Genomic DNA, 23408 nt, shown 5'->3' with positions numbered 1-23408 from the left:
TAAAACATCAAAAAAGAAGCAGCTATGTATGTTCTATTTATTCTAAGTTATCTTGTTCAGATTGCAAATGCTTTGATTATCTTTTTGATCACATGATAAATAAGTTCTCTTTTCACCTTTTTGAACATTTTCTATAAATCTGATCTTCCAGAACAGTAAGCATGCAGTAATTACACTTTTTTTTCCCAAATGCATTTGGTACAGCTTTATCTTATGAGACACATGTTCAATATGCTCTGTTGTTGTGTTGGTGGGTTTGACTTTTGTTAAATCAGGTGTATGAAATTCCATTGTCAGATTTTGCAGAGCCTTCATGCTTGAAAAGTAATTGAAAAGTACCTTGCTGAACTTTGCTGTAGAGTCATGGCATTACACTAATAAATCCACCTTAAATATATGGTGAAATGTCTCTTTTAAACTTTATTAATTCAACATAAGAATCATTTTGTTTCAAACTGTACCTTTTATGTCACCACATCTGTTTCTAAATTAAGTGGTGAAGTTGAGTTTTTTCTTTTTTACGACATTACATCAGCTGAACCTGTTCATGTTCTTCTATAACTACAACATAAGTGCGTTGCTGATTGGCCAGAGCAGGTTTCCATGAAGCTGAAACAATGCTTTGTCTCCTGTGTGGCTCTCAAACAAGGAATTTCTTAAATAATTCATAAACATAAACATGTGCATTTGTAATATGTACAACTGCCAGTTACACTTTACAAATTAATTAAGTTTTTCCACAATAATTATAGCCATAAAATGGGCTAGTTAGATAATTAGATTGTGCACAGTTACAAAGCCTCAAGGCATGAAGCTATAAGATGTATGGTGTCAATAGGTGCATTTTCAAAAACACCCACGCCATTGAGTAATGTGTACCTGTAGAATATTTCGCAATACACAGCCTACCTTTATTGCAATATAATAATATAATAATATTAAATCACAAAAGAATAAGATCATTTTGCTTCATTTGCTGGGGCAGTCTTGTTCACTTTATGAGAAACAGGCTCGAGCATCTTCAGTCTCCCAGTGCTCCCACTCAGCCCACCCACACACATCTGAGCCATACAGCACACTGCACAAACCCAAACTGCACATGCATTCACACACAGGAAAAAAACACAACTCATACTTTAGTACACAGATCCCACTCAAGTCACTCACTCTAACTCTTGTGCACACACACACACAGATATGGGATGTCGGTTGTGTCACCAGCTGTAGAGATAGGACAACCAACATGAGTCTCAGTGGTTTTGCAGAGTGCAAAGCACTTCCTTCTCAGGCTGACATCCCTCCTCCGCCACGCTCTCATACACATCCTCTATGGGTTTTATATGGACCTATTCTCTCTTCTCTCCTACTCAGTCCCAGAGGTGCCATGGCCACGTTCTCCTGTCTCTTTAATGACTGTGGGTGAACAATCAATATTATGCACACCTCCAAACATAGCACAACACCCACTTGGTGCTGTAGATTGAATTCTGAGAATAAGGGAAAAGACAGGTTTTCAAAAAATGAGCCTGAAAAGTGTGTTGGTTCAGGTCTTAAATAGCTGCTCATATGTGTCATGTGAGCACATTTGTAAAGCACAAGGTAGCTTTTTCAAAGTACCATAGTAAAGCAAAGAATAATTGTCTGCCCACTCCTTTTTTGTGGACTATTTTAGGAGAAGATCATCTGAAAGATCTGCTTGGTTAGTTTATTCTCTTTCTCAGAAAGCTTGTCAGTGAGGAAAGATCTCTGTACTCTCCTGGGTGGTAATTAGAGATGCATGAGCCAGGACAAACAACAGGGGGCGCAATTATCTGCTTTTGAGTGGTTATTCCTGTGGCCTCACCATCTTAGAAAATACAGTGTTTTTTTTAATTGCTATGTAGGTTGCACAACTTGGTAGAGATAAGAGGATAGAAGTGAGTCGTCTTTAATGTCACCCCTGTAAAAAAAACACTATCAGTAACACTGTAAAATCATTGATTTACATTTAGAAGATGTGATATCAGCTTCACACTGCAGCCACATTTTTTTCACATCTTGATTGTGCCCATCTACTTGTAAACCTGCACTGTGTGAACCATGCAGGATGACATCAGTCTTTTTATGGGCTAAATGTGACAATCATTCCTGTCATAATACATGTACACAGGCCCTGTCTGTGCTCCCTCTCCAATCCTTTATTGACTGGAAAGTGTACCCCTTGATTTAGAGTGTGTTAGAGGATGAGAGGAAGAGGGAGGTGCTTCTTTTACAGAGGGCAGAGGTGGAGGGGAGAGGTTTGGCTTTGATGGCCGACTACACAGGAGTCCTGGGAGAGTGGCAGCTGCTCCCACATTCTTGGAGCTTTCTATCAACCGTGCTTCCTCCTCTGCATAAACCCTCCTTTTGTAGTCAAACAAAATGCTCAAAAAAAAAATCAACACAAAAGACTTTCCCAAAGTGGGAGACATGACTTATAATGCAATTGACTCATCAGTGTATACAAGCTAATGCCTTTATCTGTAAAAACAGTACAAATGACTGATGACTGATGCAGATATTACGCATACTCATGTCATGTCTAAAATACTGACAGTGACAGTCTAAGTATGTGGGATATTTGAAGCCTGTGGTAGATTGGCAGTCAGGAGAAATATGTGTAGCACTAGAGTTTACTAAATTCAACTCAACATACTGTATTTTGACTCCTCGCTGTCAGACTTCTTGTCTTACTCTTGAAGAGCATGTTTTCCTTTTCTTTTACATATTTTGACTCATGTGGTTTACTGTTTTCTTCACATGCATATTGAATAGTAAAAGGCCAGGAAGCAAAAATAGCAATAGTTTTGCAATAAAAGCCACAACTTTATTGTCAAAATGTAATTTCTCCACCATCAGTTTACTGCATTAATGTAGCTTCTACACCACCTAGAGGTCAAACTGGGTATAACAACTTTCCTTTCATTTGTTTCCTCCTATTTGTTGCGTTTATTATCATGCACCTCTCATACAGATATGATACCATGCAGTACATACCTGACAGGTACTGTACCCTCCAGCAGCAAAATGCCTCAGGGCTATATGTGTGGGTCAACAGCAGGGTTGGTTGCCAAGTGACAGATTGTGGTTTTATTGTGAGCCTCCAATCCAGAGAAGAGTTTGCATAATGTGACAAAGGTGGGCCAAAGAGGGGGGAAGTGAGTTGTTTTTCAAACTCAGACATTTTAAGTGGGCTCCTCTTAGAGCCGCTGTTTTGGCTGAAGTTGTTCTTCCCAGCAGGAAGTTTTGCAAAGTAGCTCAACTCAATATTGCATTCAACTCCTTTATTACTTACAGTGAGACTATACTTAGAGTGTAAAAAAGACAGAACTTATTTTACAGGAGTCTTAAGAAATAAACAAACACTTTAAGTGTTTAAATAACTGCCAAAAAAAGCAAAGATTTTTCTTTGAGCCCCTTTTTTTGAAAGGCAATGTAGAGAAGAAGAGAGGAGCTCATCTACACTATGTCTCTGTCTCACATGAACCACACACACACACACACACACACACACACACACACACACACACACACACACACACACACACACAGTTGGCTGTTGTTGGCTCTGACTGGGGTGCTGTGAGGAGAGTGGGGCTCAGTGTGACCAGGCAGAGGCCAGTGTTGCAGGCAGGCAGGCAGTGGTGAGAGTGTTGATTCGTAGAGACGTGCCCAGGGTGGATAAACCATGCTCACTAAGTGGGAGAAAGACTCTGCCCAAGACACAAGATGAAGGTAGAGAGGAAGACCTCCTCTACAGGCGACAGTTTTACTGACATTCCTCCACTACTGACGCTCTTTGGCCTCCTCCTCCTTCTCTTCACAGGTAAGTCCAAACATTTTTTGCTTTCAAAGAAGTCAGAGGATAAAGGATCTCACTGAGACTGTGCCATGTTTCAAATGAATGGCAGAAAGCATGTTGATTTTTTCTTTAATTGTGAAATTCTGACAAGTTGGTAACATATAAAGACAAAGTCAGGATGGGCCTGTTCATTTACTCTCATTTCAATTAACCTATTTTTTGTCTTAACATTTTTGTCTTATTTTACAATCTTGGGTGACAGTCTTTGTTTAAACTGGCTTTAGAAAAAACTCTGTGTCACTTAAAAGCCATATCAAAAGTAACATCCTTACTGTTTGTCTAGTAAAGTTAATCCAGGTTTGTCGCAGATTTTTCTTTTCTTGTCCTTCCATACCACTTGCTGGTTGCACAATGGATTAGTTCATGTGTGGTGCTCTAAACTGGGCCCCCATCACATGCTCAAAGGAGCCTGGAGTGGCCATTGTAGGTATGTAAGAACGAGGACATGCAGGTTAAGTGTGATGATATCAAGTTTTGTGAAGAGCTGTTGAAAAGGACATGGCCTGCTTTTTGTACTAAGGAAGCTCTGGATGAGTTTGTGGGTGAGAAAAAGCGATGTCAAACATTAAGAACTTGGTGATTTTGGTTTAATATGTGTGACTGGATTCTGTGATCCGTACCAAGGGCCCAGTTTAACCAACCAGGCCAGTTTTGGTAGAATCACTGGATTCTGTGTCTATCTCCAACTTCACCAATGACAAAGAGTATTTCTCTCCCTCTCTTTCGCTCTCTTTCTCACCCTCTCTCACTCTTTTCAAGGGAGGAAACTAGTTCCAACAATCATGCCCTTTGTCTTATCGCCTTGGCAACCCCTGTCAGGCGGACCAAATGGTTACCACGGCAATGAGGCGATGCCCTGCTAACTGCCTCTCCTCTATCCCTCTCTCCTCTCCTCTCTCTCTCTCTCTCTCTCTCTCTCTCTCTCTCTCTCTCTCTCTCTCTCTCTCTCTCTCTCTCTCTCTCTCTCTCTGTCTGTCTCTCTCTCTCTCTCTCTCTCCCTCTCTCTCCTCTCTCTCTCTGTCTCTCTCTCTCTCTCTCTCTCTCTCTCTCTCTCTCTCTCTCTCTGTCTCTCTCTCTCTCTCTCTCTCTCTCTCTCTCTCTCTCTCTCTCTCTCTCTCTCTCTCTCTCTCTCTCTCTCTCTCTCTCTTCTCTCTCTCTCTCTCTCTCTCTCTCTCCCTCCCTCTCATCTAGGTTGTTCTTGAGGCCCAACAGTAGGATGCCTCTCACAGGCCCACAGCCAATGTTTAGACCTCCATGTGTCCAGCGGCACAGAGAGTTATAGGAACCTCTACTGTGAACATAATAGCTTCGCTGTGTTTGGTTTCCAAGACATGGCTCCACCATAAAGGATAAAATGTGGCTCAGACTGTAATACCTCATCCCTGCATCCCTATGGGAGGTAGAGGATAATTGAGGAGCACAAATTTCAAAATTAGTGTATTAGTTGTTCGCTACGGGGGGTCAAAAGGAATTCCTGGGGGGAGTTTGTGAAAAGCAGATTAGTGATCAAGACGTGACTAGCCATCATGGGCCCAAGTGAACACTATGCGGGTGCATAGCATACAGTGAGCTGACTAATTGCTGTATTAAAGCAAAAACTTGCAAAATTTATGATCATTAAGTCTGCATCAAAAATAAAAAAATAACATCTTGGACAAAGGAATAAATCATGAAGTCCCTTTGTGACAGCACAAAGGCAACAAATTAAATATTGTAAAATGCAGCAATGTCATATTGGAAAAATAACCTATAGGACTTTTTCACAGGTAACATTTTACATTGGGAAAAGCAAAGTTATAAATAGTAATATATACATAGCTGTCCTGGCTTACTAGTTCACAGTAATAGAACAGAGTTATTTTAATGTTATTAGTGACACCTGTGCTTTTCCTACCACAGTATCATAAGCTAAAATGCTGCTTTAAATGTTTTAGCAAGTTTACCAAGTACCAATTATACCAAAATTACTGATAAAATTATTTCAATGTTTTAAGTGGTCACATTAACATACTGTTGGGGAATTTCAAATGTTTGTGTCATGTTCACAGATTTCTAAAAACTAATTCTTAAAATTAACTACAGCATACAAATATATAAGATAGAATAAAAGGCAATCCACCATTTCCATGTAGTGGTGGGAAAGACAACGTCTCACAAATGAGACGTATTCAACTAAAATGAAAGTATTTCAAAATGTATGAATGTACTCACTTTTTACATCTGGTGTGCGCCATGCACCCATGTCTATTTGCTATACTCAGATTTTTCATATATGTTTGTCATAGCAACAATAGTAGTAATTAGTGTAGCAGTAATTAGTGTGTTTCTGTCCTCTACTGTTTCATTTTGCATGAACTGTTTATTCCTCTTATCTGTGCTCACTGAAGCATCGAAGGCTGTACAGGGGCTGCCCTTTGTTTACTCTGTAACACTCTACTATTCCTGTACTTCTCTCTATCTGCTCCTTAGCTCACTGCCTCTTTGCCATTTTTCCAGGTGAGGTGTCAGGGGTCAATGTGACCAGCCAAACACAGTTGGTGAGGGGCACGGTGGGAAAAGAGGCCCTGTTGTCAGTCAGCTACTCCAGCAGCAGCTCCGACAAGCCTGTAATTAAGTGGCAGCTCAAGAGGGACAAAGAGAAACCTATCACTGTTGTGCAGTCCATAGGAACCGACATCATAGGGAACCTGAGGCCAGAGTATCGCAACCGGATCTTGGTGTTTGAGAATGGCTCGCTGCTGCTTCACAACCTGCAGCTGTCAGACGAAGGGGCATACGAAGTGGAGATTTCCATCACAGATGACACCTTCACTGGAGAGCACTATATTGAGCTCACTGTGGATGGTAAGCAGAATTACTCACTTTTCAAAATATCTGAGCAATCGGAGCAGGACACTGAGGAGGAGTTACCAGCTAACAGAAAATCAATTCAAATTGAAAATACATTATCTTGTCAAGAACACGATACAGAGTGATTCACAGTGTTGGTGGTATTCTTTTTAAGAAATCTTACAACCACATTTATTTATCAGTTGTTCTTATAAAACTAAAAGTCAGTCTCTAATATATTTTAATTTCAATCTGAAGCCCCCCATGTATTTATCCTGTCATTCTTAGTTCCTGTGTCCAAACCTTACATCCAGATGATGGCTTCATCTGTCCTGGAATACAGCGAGCATTTCAACCTGCACTGTTCCCACGATAATGGCACAAAGCCCATCTACAATTGGCTGAAGGGAGGCACGGTGCTGACCAATGACTCACGCCTGCAGCTTTCACATGACCAAAAGGTGCTGACCATCACGCGTGTTTTGATGTCAGACGATGACATTTACGCCTGCACAGTGGACAACCCCATCAGCAGCATGAGGAGCATGGCTGTCAGGCTCACTGTCTACAGTAGGTGGCATGTTACACCGGTAGGATCTCAAGTTATGATATAAGTTTATGTTTGAGCTGGAGAGATAATGGTAAACATCAGATTGTTTTTGGGAATTACAATCTCCTTGCTCTATGCCAACCAAGCTGATAATGAAAACAGCAATCCATTTCCAGTAGCAAGAAAAAAACAATTATCATTTCGTAGTCAAGCATGTCTGCCTCTCTGACATTGTTGTTTACAACAAGTGCAAATCTAGGCTATTAGTACAGCGGAGTTGGCTGAGAGAAGTTGTTACTGGGCGCCAGTATACAGCCACACGTCAAGCAGGGGGAGAGAGAGGGAGAGATAGTTTAATCCAATGAATGGACAGTTATTTATGAGGAGGGAGCAGAAAAAGAAAGCAGGTGGGGAGGATGCTTTGCCTCAGTGGATCTCAGTAATCCTGACTTCATTATTGCTGTACTGTGATGTGCTGCCTGCGCTCAGACTGCTCTCTGTTCCCTCTGCACACAGCACAAAGTCTCAAAGTGACTACACTAATGTGCTACTTCACTGCACTTGAATAAGATTTCACCAACAGTGTAGAAAAAAATGTAATGTTAATTTTGGGTAATGCATATTCTGGCCACGTTTCATTAAAAGCTTACAGTTTAAAAGAAAAATAGGATCTTCCAATATAACCGATTTCTTGCCTTGAAAACAGAAAACAAACTTTACTTTTCCACTGTCAAAAATGTGAAAAAGTTAGTGATGCAGAGGCTGGAGAGAGTGAATCATCTAGTCCATCTAGTGTTGGCTTTTTGAGCAGTTACCTGAGCCTCTTTAAAAGCAGTGGATAATGTGCCGGACATGAGTGACGTGTTAACACAGATCTCTCAATCTTTTCTTTTTTTTCTTTTCTTTTCTTTTCTTTCTTTCTTTCTTTCTTTCTTTCTTTCTTTCTTTCTTTCTTTCTTTCTTTCTTTCTTTCTTTCTTTCTTTCTTTCTTTCTTTCTTTCTTTCTTTCTTTCTTTCTTTCTTTCTTTCTTTCTTTCTTTCTTTCTTTCTTTCTTTCTTTCTTTCTTTCTCTTTCTTGCCATCTCTCTGTATCACTCTTGTTTAGGACGGAGCTCGCTATACATCATCCTGTCCACCGGGGGCATATTCCTCCTAATCACCCTGGTGACAGTGTGTGCCTGTTGGAAACCATCCAAGTGAGAGCCACTCTTTCTTCTCTTTCCTCTCTCTCTCTCTCTCTCTCTCTCTCTCTCTCTCTCTCTCTCTCTCTCTCTCTCTCTCTCTCTCTCTCTCTCTCTCTCTCTCATTGGCTTTGATATTGCACTTGAGGATGTGCCTAGAATCTTAAGTAGCTCAACAGTGTCACTGTACTCCACTGGAAAAGTGATCAACACAGTGACCTGGAGCTTTACTAAAACCTCAAGATTTCAATGTGCTTTAATCTGTTTTTCCTTCTATAGAAAGAAACATAGACCTGTCCCCCAAAGAGCTCCCATCTATCTGGAGCAGAGTGAAAATGGCCACGATGGTGAGCAACAGTGTTCTTGATCACACACACACACACACACACACACACACACACACACACACACACACACACACACACACACACACCGAACACACACACATTATATTGATAGTTTTTATATGTATATATGTTTCAAATATTCCATGCTTTTAAAATGTTATAATTTTTTGTAGTTGATGTTGTCCCCAAACCATCCACACTTGGCCGAAGGAGTCCCATGCCACTGTATGTTCTCAATGAAGATGTAAGTGATTATTGGGTGATTAATCCTTAATTGAGCTTTCAGAGAGCAAAGGGATGTTACCTTGAACAAGAGAACATAACATGATTCATGATTTCAATTAATGTTAATGAATGTAAATAATCCAAGGTTACATTTTATATGTATGTATATAATTTGTATGTAAAGAATTTTTAAAATGTTGAAATTTCCATTTTCGTATATTTGGATTGTTGTAGAAAGCTTTGCAGCAATGAAAAACATGCCCCAGTCCACATGTTTACAAAAAATTGTGGCTTCATCTATCTTAAATAAAACACAACAGCTGATAATGACTCTAACATGTATCACATCATCTTATTTCAGGAGACCCTTGAGCGTTTGGAAGAGTGTTCTGGCAATACCTTCAGTCAATCAGAAATGAGCATCCCTGCTACCTATGCACCAGTCCTACCCCCCTCTTCCAACAGAACTGAGCGGCCCATCTGGACCGCCCCACGCAGGTACCCACGTAGCCCCTCTCCACTGGCACAACCTCTCACACAACCCCTTCCAGGTCCTCCCCTACGCCCTGTCGGCTCTCCTGCTCACTCTCCTGGTTCATCTCCACGCAGTTTCAGCCCGATACGAAAGATTCGTCCACCAGTGGGCATCCCAACTAGCCACATGCCCGTAGAGGCAGATTGTGTAGAGCCCAGCGATCAGACTCACTGTCCACCCCAGCAGTGACGACCGCATGTTTCTCAGCATTCCTGGGAAATAGGCTTTCATTCTGTGATATGTAAAGTACATGTATAGTTTGTTTTATCCTGCCATGAGGATAATGGATTTGATGCACTAGGATAAGAGATGAGCCCACTTTCAGCTAACTCCATTGTCCATTATCTATTTCTCCATGGCTATGCACAGTATTTCTGTAGTCTTTTGATGATATCCTGTGATATGAAAAAGTATTTCCTGTCCACCATCATATGGTATATTATGTATATGATGCTGAGACAGTGAACAATTTCCAGCTCTGGTATATATATTGATGTATTGTGAATTTTACTGGGAACTTTTATAAGTGCCTGTACATATGTAAGTTTTAAGGGGTTGGGATGTTTTGCCCTGTTTCCCTTTCAACAATTAAACCCCAAACTGTACTGTCTTTGTTAGGTCATTATATAACTGAAGGTAATAAAAAATCAAATAGTTGGTATCATGTGTGTTATCAGTGTTGTAATATTCTCCACCACAGCTTCAACTACATGCGTTTATTTATTCATTCTGTTTGTTACTACAATTTTACTATTGTTATATTGCACACACACCAAACATCAAAGTCATTATGTGTTAAATGAGTCCTGTCTTGTACAAGCGTAATTCCTTTTTAGTCCATTAGGTGTCACCCATACATCTTCTTTTGATACTGTACTTCAGTGAATGCTGGTCACGAAGTAGTTCAAAAAGGGTGGATTTAACCTCTAAATAAATGTTTACCTTAACCACTTTTCCGTAACTTTTAATGAACCATAAGAATAAAATAATGTGTAGCAGTTGAGATATGACATTTTGTTGCACCATGATGAGTTTTATGCTTGGATGTCATATTACCATTAAGTCCTTTTGCTTCACCTAAACAAAGCATAATGACAAAGTAGATATTCAGTTACCTAATATTAAAAGGTCAATGAGGTTACCTAATGTGGACTAATCAACTTCAACAGGAGACTTTAAATCAATTATGTGTGGTCATAGACTTAATATCTATAATCAATCTTAACTTAAAATGGGCCGTGCAATCATGTAGTCTCCACTCAGTTTACTATGAATAGAAGCATTCTTGATTGTGGACAAACTGTTTCATAATATGTCCAAATGAGTTTACAGTAGATGGCAGCGGTATCCACATATAGGGGTAATAATCACTTAATATGTGGTTTATTTTATCATCAGAGCATTGCATATTATTCTGTCCACTGCTAAAAAAAACAGTAAGCATGGAATAAAAAGATTAAAGATTAAAGGATGTTCTGAACTATATTCAGTTATAAGCTTGTGAGGGCGGCAGTATGCACAAACAGACAAAGTGGCCTGGTGCATCACTATTATCAGGATAATGTGTTCTCTTCAGATGTCCAGCTGCACATCTTTTGTCATGAAAATCTGCATGGTTTCATTTAGTGCTTTTATCCTGAAATGTATCTTCGGTTGCTGAAGGTGTGATGAGTCTTGCGGTTTCATAAGCAATCAGATCCACCTGTTTTGATCTGGGGTTCGTGCTCTTTGTTCTGTTTGAAACACTTTGGTACACAGCCTCATGAATACACATACACGCACACAAAAGGCACAGGCTAGCAAGCGCACAAACATGTGCATAATCACTTGTAGCTAACAGTAAACGGGAATGAAATGTCCTCAGATAATGAAAGAGGACCATTCTTATTGATTGCTTTGGAAATTGCTTTTAACGTATTTTGATCTCACATTTTGTGTATTAGTCACAAAGTTTTTCCAATTGTGCTCCACATCCAATGTGGTAGAGGAGTTTGGTAACGCTAAGGGTAATTAGACTCTGGGGAGAAGGATCGTGTGTGTGCAAGCAGCACTGGGTGTATGTGTGTGTGTTCATGTGGGGAGTGAGGTATGAGTTGAATAGAGATGTTGTATGATGCTCTACATCTCTAATTAATTACCTCCTCTTCCTGCCTGGTAGAGCCTTCTCACTAATGTCCTTGTTCACACTAGCCTGCTGATGTGAAATTCCCAGTAGAGGAGGGTGACTTTATTGTTGGAAAGCTCTTATCTAGGCTTTGTGTTTGTGTGTGTATGTGTCTAGGCCATAGCAGAAGCAGATAATTAATTCCCTTGTACAGCACGTTTTAGTGTAGCAGGTAGAAGGACAAAACAGTGTTTGTCATCAATGCGGTACCAGCTTTCTACAGCTGCTGGAAGTTACTTGTCATTTTTCCTGAAATTCCTTAACTTATAACACTCTACATTTACTTAATGTACTATGTGCTCAATTTATTTATTATTGTCATTCTGTTTTTCCGATTGCCTACTCTTTACATTAACCTATAGCATGTCTGTCTATCATGCACCAGAGACTCCTCTGTTGGTCTACTTGAAATTTCTCCTTTTATTCCCTTTAAAAGGCTTTTGTATGTGTGTGTGTGTGTGTGTGTGTGTGTGTGTGTGTGTGTGTGTGTGTGTGTGTGTGTGTGTGTGTGTGTGTGTGTGTGTGTGTGTGTGTGTGTGTGTGTGTGTGTGTGTGTGTCCTTTGAGCCATATGAGCCAAGTTTATAATTTGGGGCAATATAAATTAAATTGACATTAAATTAAATACATAAGTCCCTAACATTGACTGAAATCATAAAAGGAAATGTTATTAGGCCATGTGCTTTGATATATTTATTTTACTCCCCACATGATCAATTAGGAATTACTGCTAAAAATAAAACACACTCTGAAATCTTTTCAAGTGCTCTGCTGAACTCATCTGACCAAACCATCTGTTAGACCTGTTCTCAACAATGAGTGGATGAGTGGACTGGGGATGGTAAGCCAAACACACACAGATATCAAAAACACAAATGTTTCTCAGATTAACTTAAAACACAGCCACACACACACACACACACACATATATACATATATATATATATATAGAGGCTACAAGTGGCTACTCCCCCTGATAAGGTATGATTTTCCATCTTTGACTAGTCTAATCAGTGTTTTGCTCCTGCACTACATGCCTTTTGGACCAATAATAGTAGCTGTTTTCAACAGACCACAGGTATAATATAATTGCCCTTCTCTGGCTTTAATCAGATAACAGTGTAGTAAACAATTTTTTTGATAAAGCCCCACAGACACATAATGCTTGTGTGTTTCAGATACAGTGAATCAGACTATGTATATAAGTGGTTTGTGACCGCAGGTAAAAACCCTGTGCCACTTAAGACATTAGGGTTGACTTATTTTTCACCATAGTAACAGTCCCTTGGCAACCAGTAAGAGTGCCAGTTATATTCATAGTACTTGATACCCCTCTGGCTCCCTCACACATACCCTACCTCACCTTCTCCATCGCTCACAGCCTCTCTCTCTGTAGCCGTAGCTTCCCTTTGCATGCTGTGTTTTGGGTCCGTGTGTGTCTGCATATGAGTTTGCTCCATCCTCAGCATCTGGGACATTACCGCCAGTCTCCACAGGGGAAGTTGCATTGCTGATACTGTGAGTATAGCAGATGTGCTGTTGCTTTTTGTGAATTATTTTGACTGAGAGTTTTTAACCTTACTACATGCATATTTTTTTTCAATTTTATTCAAACTAAATCTTCTGGAAATTTGCTGTGGACTGTGTAAAGTGTATGCAAATAGACATTTTTTCATCATGTTTTATACATGAGTTTAAGATGCTCTTTGGTAACACGTATGCCTCTTTGATTTAGTTGTTTCTTTCATCTGAAGATGAAACATACATAAAAAATTATGTAATTTCAAATATATTGACAGATAACTTAGGATGCTCACCTGTCGCTGATGTTTCATTCTTTTCTCAAGTCTTTTTTTTGGGAATTTAATTAGGAATTAGTGTAATGTATTTAGGAAATGTGTTATCCTCCACTCATTTTTTACCTTGTGTATCCTCAGAAAAACACCCTGGGTGTCGGCTCTTCAAGTTTTTTTTTATCAGGGATCCGAACCAGAATCACTACGGGCGTGGAAGTGAGGAGAGGGAGGTCAACATGGGCTCCAGCTCCTCCTCCTATGCCCCAAAAACCATTTATTTGGATGTGGATGGGAAGGTACAAAAGGTGGGTACAATTATAGTGAAAAGTTTTAATTCATTATTTATTTATTTTATTGTTTTGATTTGCCAAAATAAGGTTCATTCCCCTTTTCTATTAGAAAAATGCAGTGTGACATTACACATTTTAGTAATGTCTTCTCTGCTGTGTCAGATCAGCTGGTTTTGAGAAAAAAAAAAGAAATTTTTTTACAGAATCAAATTTCTTGGCAGTAAAAACTGCAGATATGCAGTCATGTACAGACTTCAATTATGTGATTACAAAGACATAGAAATAGCCTGTAAAATGTGTTATAAAATTAGATATAAATGCATACAATGAATATATAAGAAACACACCTGATGAAAATAGGTGATTTCTTTTCTTTTAATCACAACTGTGTTTGCATATGGATTAAGTATCAAACTGTTGATGTCAAGCTGTAAAACAATTGACATAAATGTAAAAAGGAATGCAAACATAAATAAAACATCACAATTCACACATCACAATTCAGTAAATTCAAATGATTTTCTTTTTCATTTTGAAACAGTAAATTCAGAAATTCACAGCATTAGAAAATATTAAACACATCTTTTAATAACTTAAACGATGGCATTTAAATAATTCAATGTTTAATTTACCTTCTTGACTCACACTTGCTGGTACTCCCAGAGGACCAACCTCACCTGACGAAGTGCTAAAATTAGCCTGTGATGCAGAGCAGTTTGCTTTACAGGTGTTTCTGACAGAACCAAACACCTGTTGCTGTCAACAGCTTACACACCAGCATTCATTTCTGCTACCTTATAGCTCTGTGGTACATAATGTAGGTGAAAATATGGATTTAGATGTCTTTTTGTCTTCACATTTATGTTTCCAGAAGCCTCAATTAAGTTAAACAGAAAAAGTACAACATACAGTATAACACAGCTTTTTAGATCATACCGACAACATAGCAGCAGCCGAGGGATCATTTAAACAGTCATGACAAATGGTTTCTTGCTCGAGTTTCATGTTTCAGCGTTCCAAACATACTGAGGTACAGATAAATGAAACATTTGCTGATCTGGTGATGTAGAGTGCTTCAAGTAGAGAGCTGGCAATGACACATGTCTGTTCAAGAGCCCCACGCCTGAGGCTGAATGTTTGTCTGCTACACCTGCTGGCTTCAAGATGTAAGGTTGCAGTTCTTGCACAGGGTATATGCATACACCCCTTTTCTATATGTGTGCATATGCTGTAGTGAGTCTCGTAATATAGAGTGATTTGTTTTTGCATGACAGCCATGGATAATGTTGCTATCTTCTCTCAAACTCCAGCTGTCCACTTCTTTCACATTGTTCTCTCTGCTGACTTGACCTCATTCAATCATTTATTCAACAGACCGAACCTACCTTAACATTCCTGTGTGACTTTTTCGCTTAAAAGATATATGAAATTTGATCATCTTCCTTCCTTGTCAGAACACTGAGGCCTTATATCAAAACCACAGCAGCTGTTCGTGTCCAGGTGTGCCTTTGAAAACCTTATACACTGAATCTGCTGTGTCCCATTTGAGGAACAGACCACAGAACAAGCTTTCTCCTAGATGTGTGAATTTGATTTGTATTAAATATCACTGCTACATGCTCAATTGTTTGTGTCTGCATTAATACAAAAAGGAGAACCAATAGAATTTACCTGATGAACCAATAAAAGAACTGTGTGTCTCTCACAGGTGGTGTTCAGTCGGCACTGCAGTCCCTGCGACATCAAGGAGCTTCTATGTTCCTCATCCAACATTCCCAGGTCTGTTTCACCTGCTTTTAGATTTAATCTTCAGATATTCATCATTATTTGCTCACTTGTTTGTTTGTTGCTCATTTATTTCATTCATGTGGACAGTCAGTTCCCATTGCTCCCTATCTCTTGTCTCTGGGCATGATTGCCAAAAAACAAAGTAAGATTATTTCCTGGCACGTTAACCCATGATAGATCAAGACAGAAAAGCTTTTGGAGTAGATCCACACAGTAAGGGAATATTTGAATGTACTTATGAGTCAGACACTTTGCATTAGGCATGCACATCAAAGCAGACGATAAATGATAAAAGCAACATGTAGTCCTCATCTGCCTTTTTTCATCCTTCGTTTGGGTTAGGGTTAGGGTTAAAAAAGTTATCCCACTTAGGGTGTTATTACTAATCTAATCAAATCAAAGCAAATGTATTTATAGAGCACATTTAAAACAACGACCGTTGACCAAAGTGCTGTACAATCAATAACATAAAAGCAACACAGCAAGAACACAAGCTGGTGCTCTCACTTACCTGTTTTTTGTAACTTTTATAACATAAATGTTGATCACTTCTGTTTCACTCTAATAATATCAAACATGATTTAAACATTAAGAAAAAACTCAATAAAGACGTTACAATTTAAAATATAATATGAAAGAGTCAAGGGGACTGAATTCAACTTAGTTTTTGTGTCTCCTTATCATCATCTTACCACAGGAACACTGCCATCATGATGGTGGATCCAGAAGGTGCCTTGGTCTCCATAGATCCCACCATGCCCACCAACTCTCCAAAGTAACCCAGCATCATTGTGATATTGTATTAATATTTTAATCTATGATTACATGTCACTCATGTCATCTTTTTTTGTTTTGTTAAATCTATGCTTCCTTTCAGAGGCTCTTTTGACAAACAGTCTTAAGATGAGAATGAAAGTTCATTCTTGACATTGGACACAGTGACAAAACAATAAGATCTGGTGCTTTCACTCATATCTACAGAACAGCTACTAAATAATCTTGAGATTGTTTTGTTAACTCTGTAAATGTATAACGGTTTATAAACTCAGTAGAATTCAACTGTTAAACTGTAATTCTTTGCAAAAAAGTAATATAAGCAAACTGCTCTGTTGAGAATTAAGAAGAATAATTGCACATCTGGTCTCCTCACAGCTCTCTGTACAAAGTCGTCCCCCTGTCTACTGGTCAACTTGGAGGTAAAGTGTCTACAACAGCTTTGACTAGCTGACAAGCACACATACATTCATGTATCAACAACACATCTACTGTGAAAGTAATGATTAGCTTTGAAAATACCAAACATGACAGCGTGATTGCTGTTCACAATGATTTACCAGGTATGTATTTATGTCTGCAGAGAAGGAGGACATGTTTCAGAACGTGTTGTCCCAGGTGGCTGAGCAGTTCAGCAGGTAACACCTCAGTTGTTTATGTTATGCTATGGATGAAGCCTGCCCTTCCCCACCCTCACACATACCTCACACTCATACCTGACACTGGTGCCTTTCAAACACACCAGTCCAGTCATAATACATGCTGCAACCCATGGAGGCAAGTTAAATCAGACAACAACAAGTTCTTTCACCTACTGTCATTTATGTTCTAGTTTGGTTTTGTCATTTAGACCCAATGAACCATATGAAATATCATTTGTTTCCTATCACAGGGCCTTTCGCATCAATGAGCTGAAGACGGAGGTCACCAACAGGCTAGCCATGCTGGAGAAGAGAGTGGAACGTAAGACGCACACTTTATGTCATCTGTCTAAAGGGATCATATGGGGAAAAAAATATTTAAATGCGATAAACCTAAGATATCAATAAACAGGAAATAATTCAAGTGCAGGCACATTCCCAAATTAAAAGTAAGGGTTTCTAACACACCTTCACCTACGTCAAATGTAAGCCAAATGGTGATATTCCTTGTTGTTTCAGTGGAAGGCCTAAAGGTGGTGGAGATTGAGAAGTGTAAAAATGATCTAAAGAAGTTACGAGATGAGATGACTTCACGAGGCGGTGGCAGGTGAAATGAAGATCAAGTTCGACATTAGGCTACTATACTTTTACTTCTGATTTCAATAGAAACCCAATCATGTAATATCAATTCAAAGTTCACAATGTCTTCTTTCCTTTTGACTTAAGAGTAAACTGCCCCTGCAAATACAACTTCTCAGATGATGGGAAGAAGGTCACTCCTCGAAGAGATGTCCCCAATTATCCAAAGGTATGTCTGTCTCCTTTTTTTTTTACTATTTAAGCTCATTTCTGAATATCTAAAGGTGACTTTATCTATTTGGCTTGACATCCACAGTACACACTGTCTCAGGAGACGATTGAGGCACTGAAGAAGCCAACGTTTGATGTTTGGCACTGGGAACACAATGAGGTTTGTTGACTTCAGCTATTTCTATTCCAATTCATCCAACTGACATTTATCTGACCTGTCTTTATGGACTACAAACATGTATATTTTTGTGATTTTTATGTCTATATTAGCATTGTTGGGGTTTTTTGCATATTCAAACTGAATGTGCTTTCTCTTCCTTTGTGGCTGCAGATGCTGAGCTGTCTGGAGTATATGTACCATGACTTGGGACTGGTGAAAGAATTCAACATGAACCCCATCACACTAAAACGTTGGCTGGTAAAGTCAAAGAGAGCAGAAGCATCACACATGTTTGTTTTCTAATCTGTACTTCACAGTTAATAAATCTTTTTTTCCGTCCTCTAGTTGGCCATTCAGGAGAACTACCGAAACAACCCTTTCCACAACTTCCGTCACTGCTTCTGCGTGAGTCAGATGATGTATGGCATGATTCACCTCTGCAACCTACAGGTGAGGTGTATGTTTGTGGGTAGGATATCAAGTGAATCATCTACCATTCAACATACACTTTTACAAAATTATGTAACATTGGGCATTTTGCATTTTGTAATGCTACTCCTTTGATCAATACTGTTATCTAGGAGAAGCTGACTCTCACAGATATGGGCATTTTAATGACAGCTGCAGTGTGTCATGACCTGGACCACCCCGGCTACAACAACACGTAAGACTCGCTATTCTGTCTGTAGGGGTGTCGAAAGATAGAGCGTTGACCCCAGTATGTTTTGACATCTTTTACATAACACTGTTGTCAATGAACTGTGAAACTAGTTCAGCATGGTGAGAGTTTAGGTATGAAAACACACCGATTTAGATGATCATGTTGGAGTCTTGGCAGGTGAGAACCTCTCTTATCGAGGAAACCGTGAGAATATATCCATTCATCTTAAGTCCATCTGTTTCATCCATGTCATCGATCTATCAGTTACCAAATCAATGCCCGCACAGAGCTGGCGGTGCGATACAACGACATCTCTCCACTGGAGAACCATCACTGTGCTGTGGCCTTCCAGATCCTCTCTCTTCCTGAGTGCAATATCTTTGCAAATGTGGATCCTGAGGCATTCAAACAGATTCGACAGGTGAAAAATGCATGTAAAAGTCTCGCTAGTGAGCAGGAAAGGCAGAATTAATTCAGATTTATGACAAACACATTACGTTCAATTGTAATTTGACTTTCTTGTCACACTTATCTAAAGGCTATTTAACTTAAAATCTAAACCAGTTTTCATGCAAACCATTAGACTTTGACTTTTCTTTTATGTCTCCAGGCAATTATCACCCTCATTCTGGCCACTGACATGGCCAGACACGGGGAGATTCTGGACTCCTTTAAGCAAAAAGTGGACAACTTTGACTTCACCAATGAAGAGCATGTGACATGTGTATGTATACTTTGTGCCTGACAAGATCACATTACATCTCCAGCTGACACCAGCTGTTTACTGTACTGTGCTATACATTTGACCTCAGCAAAAGAAGGAATTTACCCTTTTGAGTGTGTTACAATGAGCAGAAGCCACAGGGATTGTATTAGCGTAATTGAGAAAGTGGTTACAGAAATACAGTGGAAAATGTGGAAATGAATCCATTTCTCCTTTATATTCTGTTATGTGTATGTGTGTGTGTGTGTGTGTGTGTGTGTGTGTGTGTGTGTGTGTGTGTGTGTGTGTGTGTGTGTGTGTGTGTGTGTGTGTGTGTGTGTGTGTGTGTGTGTGTGTGTGTGTGTGGTGGTGTTTTTTTTGTTGTTTTTTTTACATGTGTGTGTTTGTGTTTTCAGCTGAAGATGGTTTTGATCAAGTGCTGTGATATTTCCAACGAAGTCAGGCCAACTGAGGTAGCCGAGCCATGGGTGGACTGTCTATTGGAGGAGTACTTCATGCAGGTGACCTCATCCTAAACATTCACTTTATGCCTAAATCCATGATCTTCCTCCATGAAGTCAACTCAAGTTTAAGGATTCTTTACATTGTAAGCAACGATAAGTGAAACTTACTGCATCAAATGATAATATTTCCCCTTCTATGGTTCCCAGAGTGACAGGGAGAAGTCTGAGGGTCTCCCTGTAGCCCCCTTCATGGACAGAGATAAAGTCACCAAACCCACTGCTCAGATTGGATTTATCAAGTTTGTCCTCATCCCAATGTTTGAAACTGTCATGAAGGTAGGACCAGCTGTCAACCGATGTGTGCCTTTATGAACACTTGATTTAAAGTGTATGTCCTTTAAACACTGTGGTGTTTTCCGACAGCTTTTCCCTCAGATTGAAGAGATCATGGTTCAGCCTTTGAGAGACTCTCGTGACCACTATGAGGAGCTGAAACAGATAGACGATGCCATGACAGAGGTAGAACCTATTATTTTCATCTATCTATCTATCTATCTATCTATCTATCTATCTATCTATCTATCTATCTATCTATCTATCTATCTATCTATCTATCTATCTATCTATCTATCTATCTATCTATCTATCTATCTATCTATCTATCTATCTATCTATCTATCTATCTATTTATCTATCTATCTATCTATCTATCTATCTATCTATCTATCTATCTATCTATCTATCTATCTATCTATCTATCTATGGGGGAAATGCACGGTCAAGCTACCTTTTTTCAAGAGATGACAGATGAGTTGGAATAAATCACCTGTCACTAGTCATATATTCTCTATGATACTATAGAAAACAGAACACTGTGAACACTAAACATAGATGTGTCACAATGTGCAATTTGGCAACATAAATAATGTTTTTAAAAAACTGAAATTAAACTGAAATTATCACAATATTGCTTTTTGTTATTGTGGCACTATAGGATACAGTGAACAAGGCTAAAATAAAGACAGGTTTAAGCCTGCAAATACTTGCAGATAGTTATAAATAGGAATAATAAGCATAAATAGGAAAAAAGTGACAGAAAAAAAGTGTCAAAAGCCAAAAGTAACACTCCTTTATGGTTGCAAACAAGCATTTTTGCGTGGGTGGACACACCAAATTTAATTTAATTTGGAGGAGACTTCAACCCTAGCATTTAAGGTGCTTAATCAAAGGGTAAAGGGTTAAAGCAATAGCAGTAACAGGATGCCTGCAATGAGAAGGAGGTATTTAGTCAACAGATCCAAGCTAATTGTCATCTAAGCTTTTCACCTGGAGCTACCAAACCCTATGAATGATCGGTCTTGCAATTTCACATGGGTGGGGTCACACACACACACACACACACACACACACACACACACACACACACACACGCACGCACACATTCACACACTCACAAACACACACACACACACACACACACACACACACACGCACACACACACACACATACACACACACACACACACATACAGTGCATGGACACACATGCATACACACCCATCAAACCACTTGCTAACATAAAGGTGTGTCTTTTGTTCAATGAGGCACAGAAGAAAAAAACTGAAAATATGTCATTAGGCGGGAAGAAGAAGTAAGCTCTGCAGTGAGTGAGTGCAGTGGTATCTGTGTAAGTAAAAGCAAGTAACCCCTTGGCTGTGCTTTAGTGTTTAGTGCTCTCTGTCTCTGCCGCTCTCTCTGGAACCTCCAAAGCAAATCTTCTCTGTACTGAACTCTATCTACAAAAGCCAGACCTTTAGGAATGTGCACCATATTCATCACTTTGGGTTTGAATTTTAAGTTAAGAGGTTCCTATCGATTCACTCAAAAAAAAGGAAAAAACAACTGAGTAATCCCTTCAGGAAGCTCAAGCTAAATTGGTTTGGCATAAGAAATTCTTGGCAAGTTTATTTAGTAATGTTACAAAGAAAGAAAGATGGAAATGTTTTTGTAGGTAAAAGAAATCCTACAAAAATGACTAAAGTTATTTAAACTAACTAATACCTGACTTAAATAGTATCCTTCAAAAGATTAATATTGCAGTTGTCATTATAAGTTTGACTGTCACTGCCGAAATACTGAAAACAAAGTGATGAAAAAGTTGCTCATTCGATCCATCTTAAACACAATGTGACCTTTCTTTTTTTTTGACAATGACAAGATAACAATTGAATTTAAATTATAACATGTTGTCCTTTCTTTTTCCATTTCACATTGAACCTTTCCACAGAACTAGAATGAAGTTGCCACTAGACTCGGGGTGAGATTTGACTTTCCGCAGAGGGAAGCCAATTCTAACTCACAGCTCTAGGGCAACTTCAGTCGAACAGCCTTATTCTGTGGTGGACAATCTTTTGGTGGTCAGGCATGGTTTGTGCTGATCTAGGCACAACTCTCTGTCAATGAGTTGTTCTTTAAACCTAGTTTTAGTCTCAGCTTTCCACCTTAAAGCCTGTCTGTTTCTCTCCGCCTAATTGAAGCTCTTGTTTTATTGCAGGATTCTTCTTTTGTGATCAAACTCAGGAAAGACGTTACAAAACATGAATGAGGCCTTGGTGAAGACATTCTGCGCTGCATTGTGAAGATGACAGATGGAGAGATGGAACAGGAGGAAGAGAAAAGAGACTGCTTGGCTACATACTGAACTAAACTTAGGCATCAAGGTGGCATATCTTGAACTTTGACTTAGACTTTTGCACTGGATGTAACAGAGAGGGGACCTGGCGACCTCCCTGTATATTTATAGTGTTTCTGTTGTTTCTCTCTATTCATTTTTATTTTCAATTCATAGTACTGCAAGAGCTTAAAAGACCGGTTTCGCTGACAACAAATTTCAAGTAAAACATTATTTTTGAGACTGATGACCATGCATTTTTAAAGACACAATTGCTGGACTATAAGTATAAAGACCTAAAGGGATCAGGAAAATGGTTTGCATAAACAGTAAATGATGATTTTTCCCCCCACAAAATATTTCCAGTAGAAAAATATATTATGTCAAAGTGATTTGTTTTCACCTCTCCGTAGCAATAAATATGTTTGATTGACATGGTGCATGGTGACATTGTGAGAGTGTTTTCCAAAGAAGCTTTTCTTCACAACAAATAAGTTGTTCAGTAAATAATTTTACATATAGTCTCTAAAAAGCCACATAGAGGCATATGTTTCCCAAATTGTAAGTTCCAAGTATGTTTCACAATTCATTCTGTAAGTGTTTTTACATCTGAAAATATATGTAGAACTGTGCTTTATATGTCTGTTCATCTGTCACATCTTTACACATTAAGTTTAGTTAACACACAGTATCTATCCACTGTCACTTTGAAAATAGAGCACATTTAAGAACAATAAATGTTAACCAATGTTCTTTAAAAATAAGTTAAAGTAAACCTGGTGTTGTGCCCTATAATACAACTAATGGATATAAATTAACCCTTTTTTTATGCTTTGCATTTTTCCACATTTCATATTAATCATATTACTGCTAATTATAAGTATGCTGTCAATGAACAACGGCCATAACACACCACAGCAAGTCACTATTTAAATAAATG

General features: G+C 39.0%; 2 protein-coding genes across 2 annotated transcripts; both read left to right on the top strand.

Annotated features, from left to right (window-relative positions):
* The first annotated feature begins 3747 nt into the window (after positions 1 to 3747).
* Positions 3748 to 9786, top strand: hepacama (hepatic and glial cell adhesion molecule a). Its single transcript, XM_062419803.1, has 7 exons — positions 3748 to 3844; positions 6350 to 6724; positions 6998 to 7279; positions 8365 to 8455; positions 8720 to 8787; positions 8961 to 9031; positions 9374 to 9786. The coding sequence occupies exons 1-7, from the start codon at positions 3748 to 3750 to the stop codon at positions 9734 to 9736; spliced, it is 1347 nt and encodes a 448-aa protein (XP_062275787.1). The 3' UTR covers positions 9737 to 9786.
* A 3956-nt stretch (positions 9787 to 13742) lies between these two features.
* Positions 13743 to 21452, top strand: pde9ac (phosphodiesterase 9ac). The gene is made up of 18 exons (XM_062419156.1): positions 13743 to 13811; positions 15505 to 15575; positions 16282 to 16359; positions 16737 to 16780; positions 16942 to 16996; positions 17251 to 17321; positions 17519 to 17606; positions 17726 to 17807; positions 17895 to 17969; positions 18141 to 18227; positions 18315 to 18419; positions 18551 to 18633; positions 18895 to 19051; positions 19241 to 19354; positions 19750 to 19854; positions 20005 to 20133; positions 20221 to 20316; positions 21402 to 21452. Exons 1-18 carry the CDS (start codon positions 13743 to 13745, stop codon positions 21450 to 21452), a joined length of 1560 nt encoding a protein of 519 aa, XP_062275140.1.
* Positions 21453 to 23408: the final 1956 nt, after the last annotated feature.

Source organism: Scomber scombrus, chromosome 5, assembly GCF_963691925.1.
Source record: "Scomber scombrus chromosome 5, fScoSco1.1, whole genome shotgun sequence".
NCBI lineage: Eukaryota > Metazoa > Chordata > Actinopteri > Scombriformes > Scombridae > Scomber > Scomber scombrus.
The sequence above is the reverse complement of the archived record's forward strand: the minus strand, read 5'-3'. Positions and strand labels throughout refer to the sequence as shown.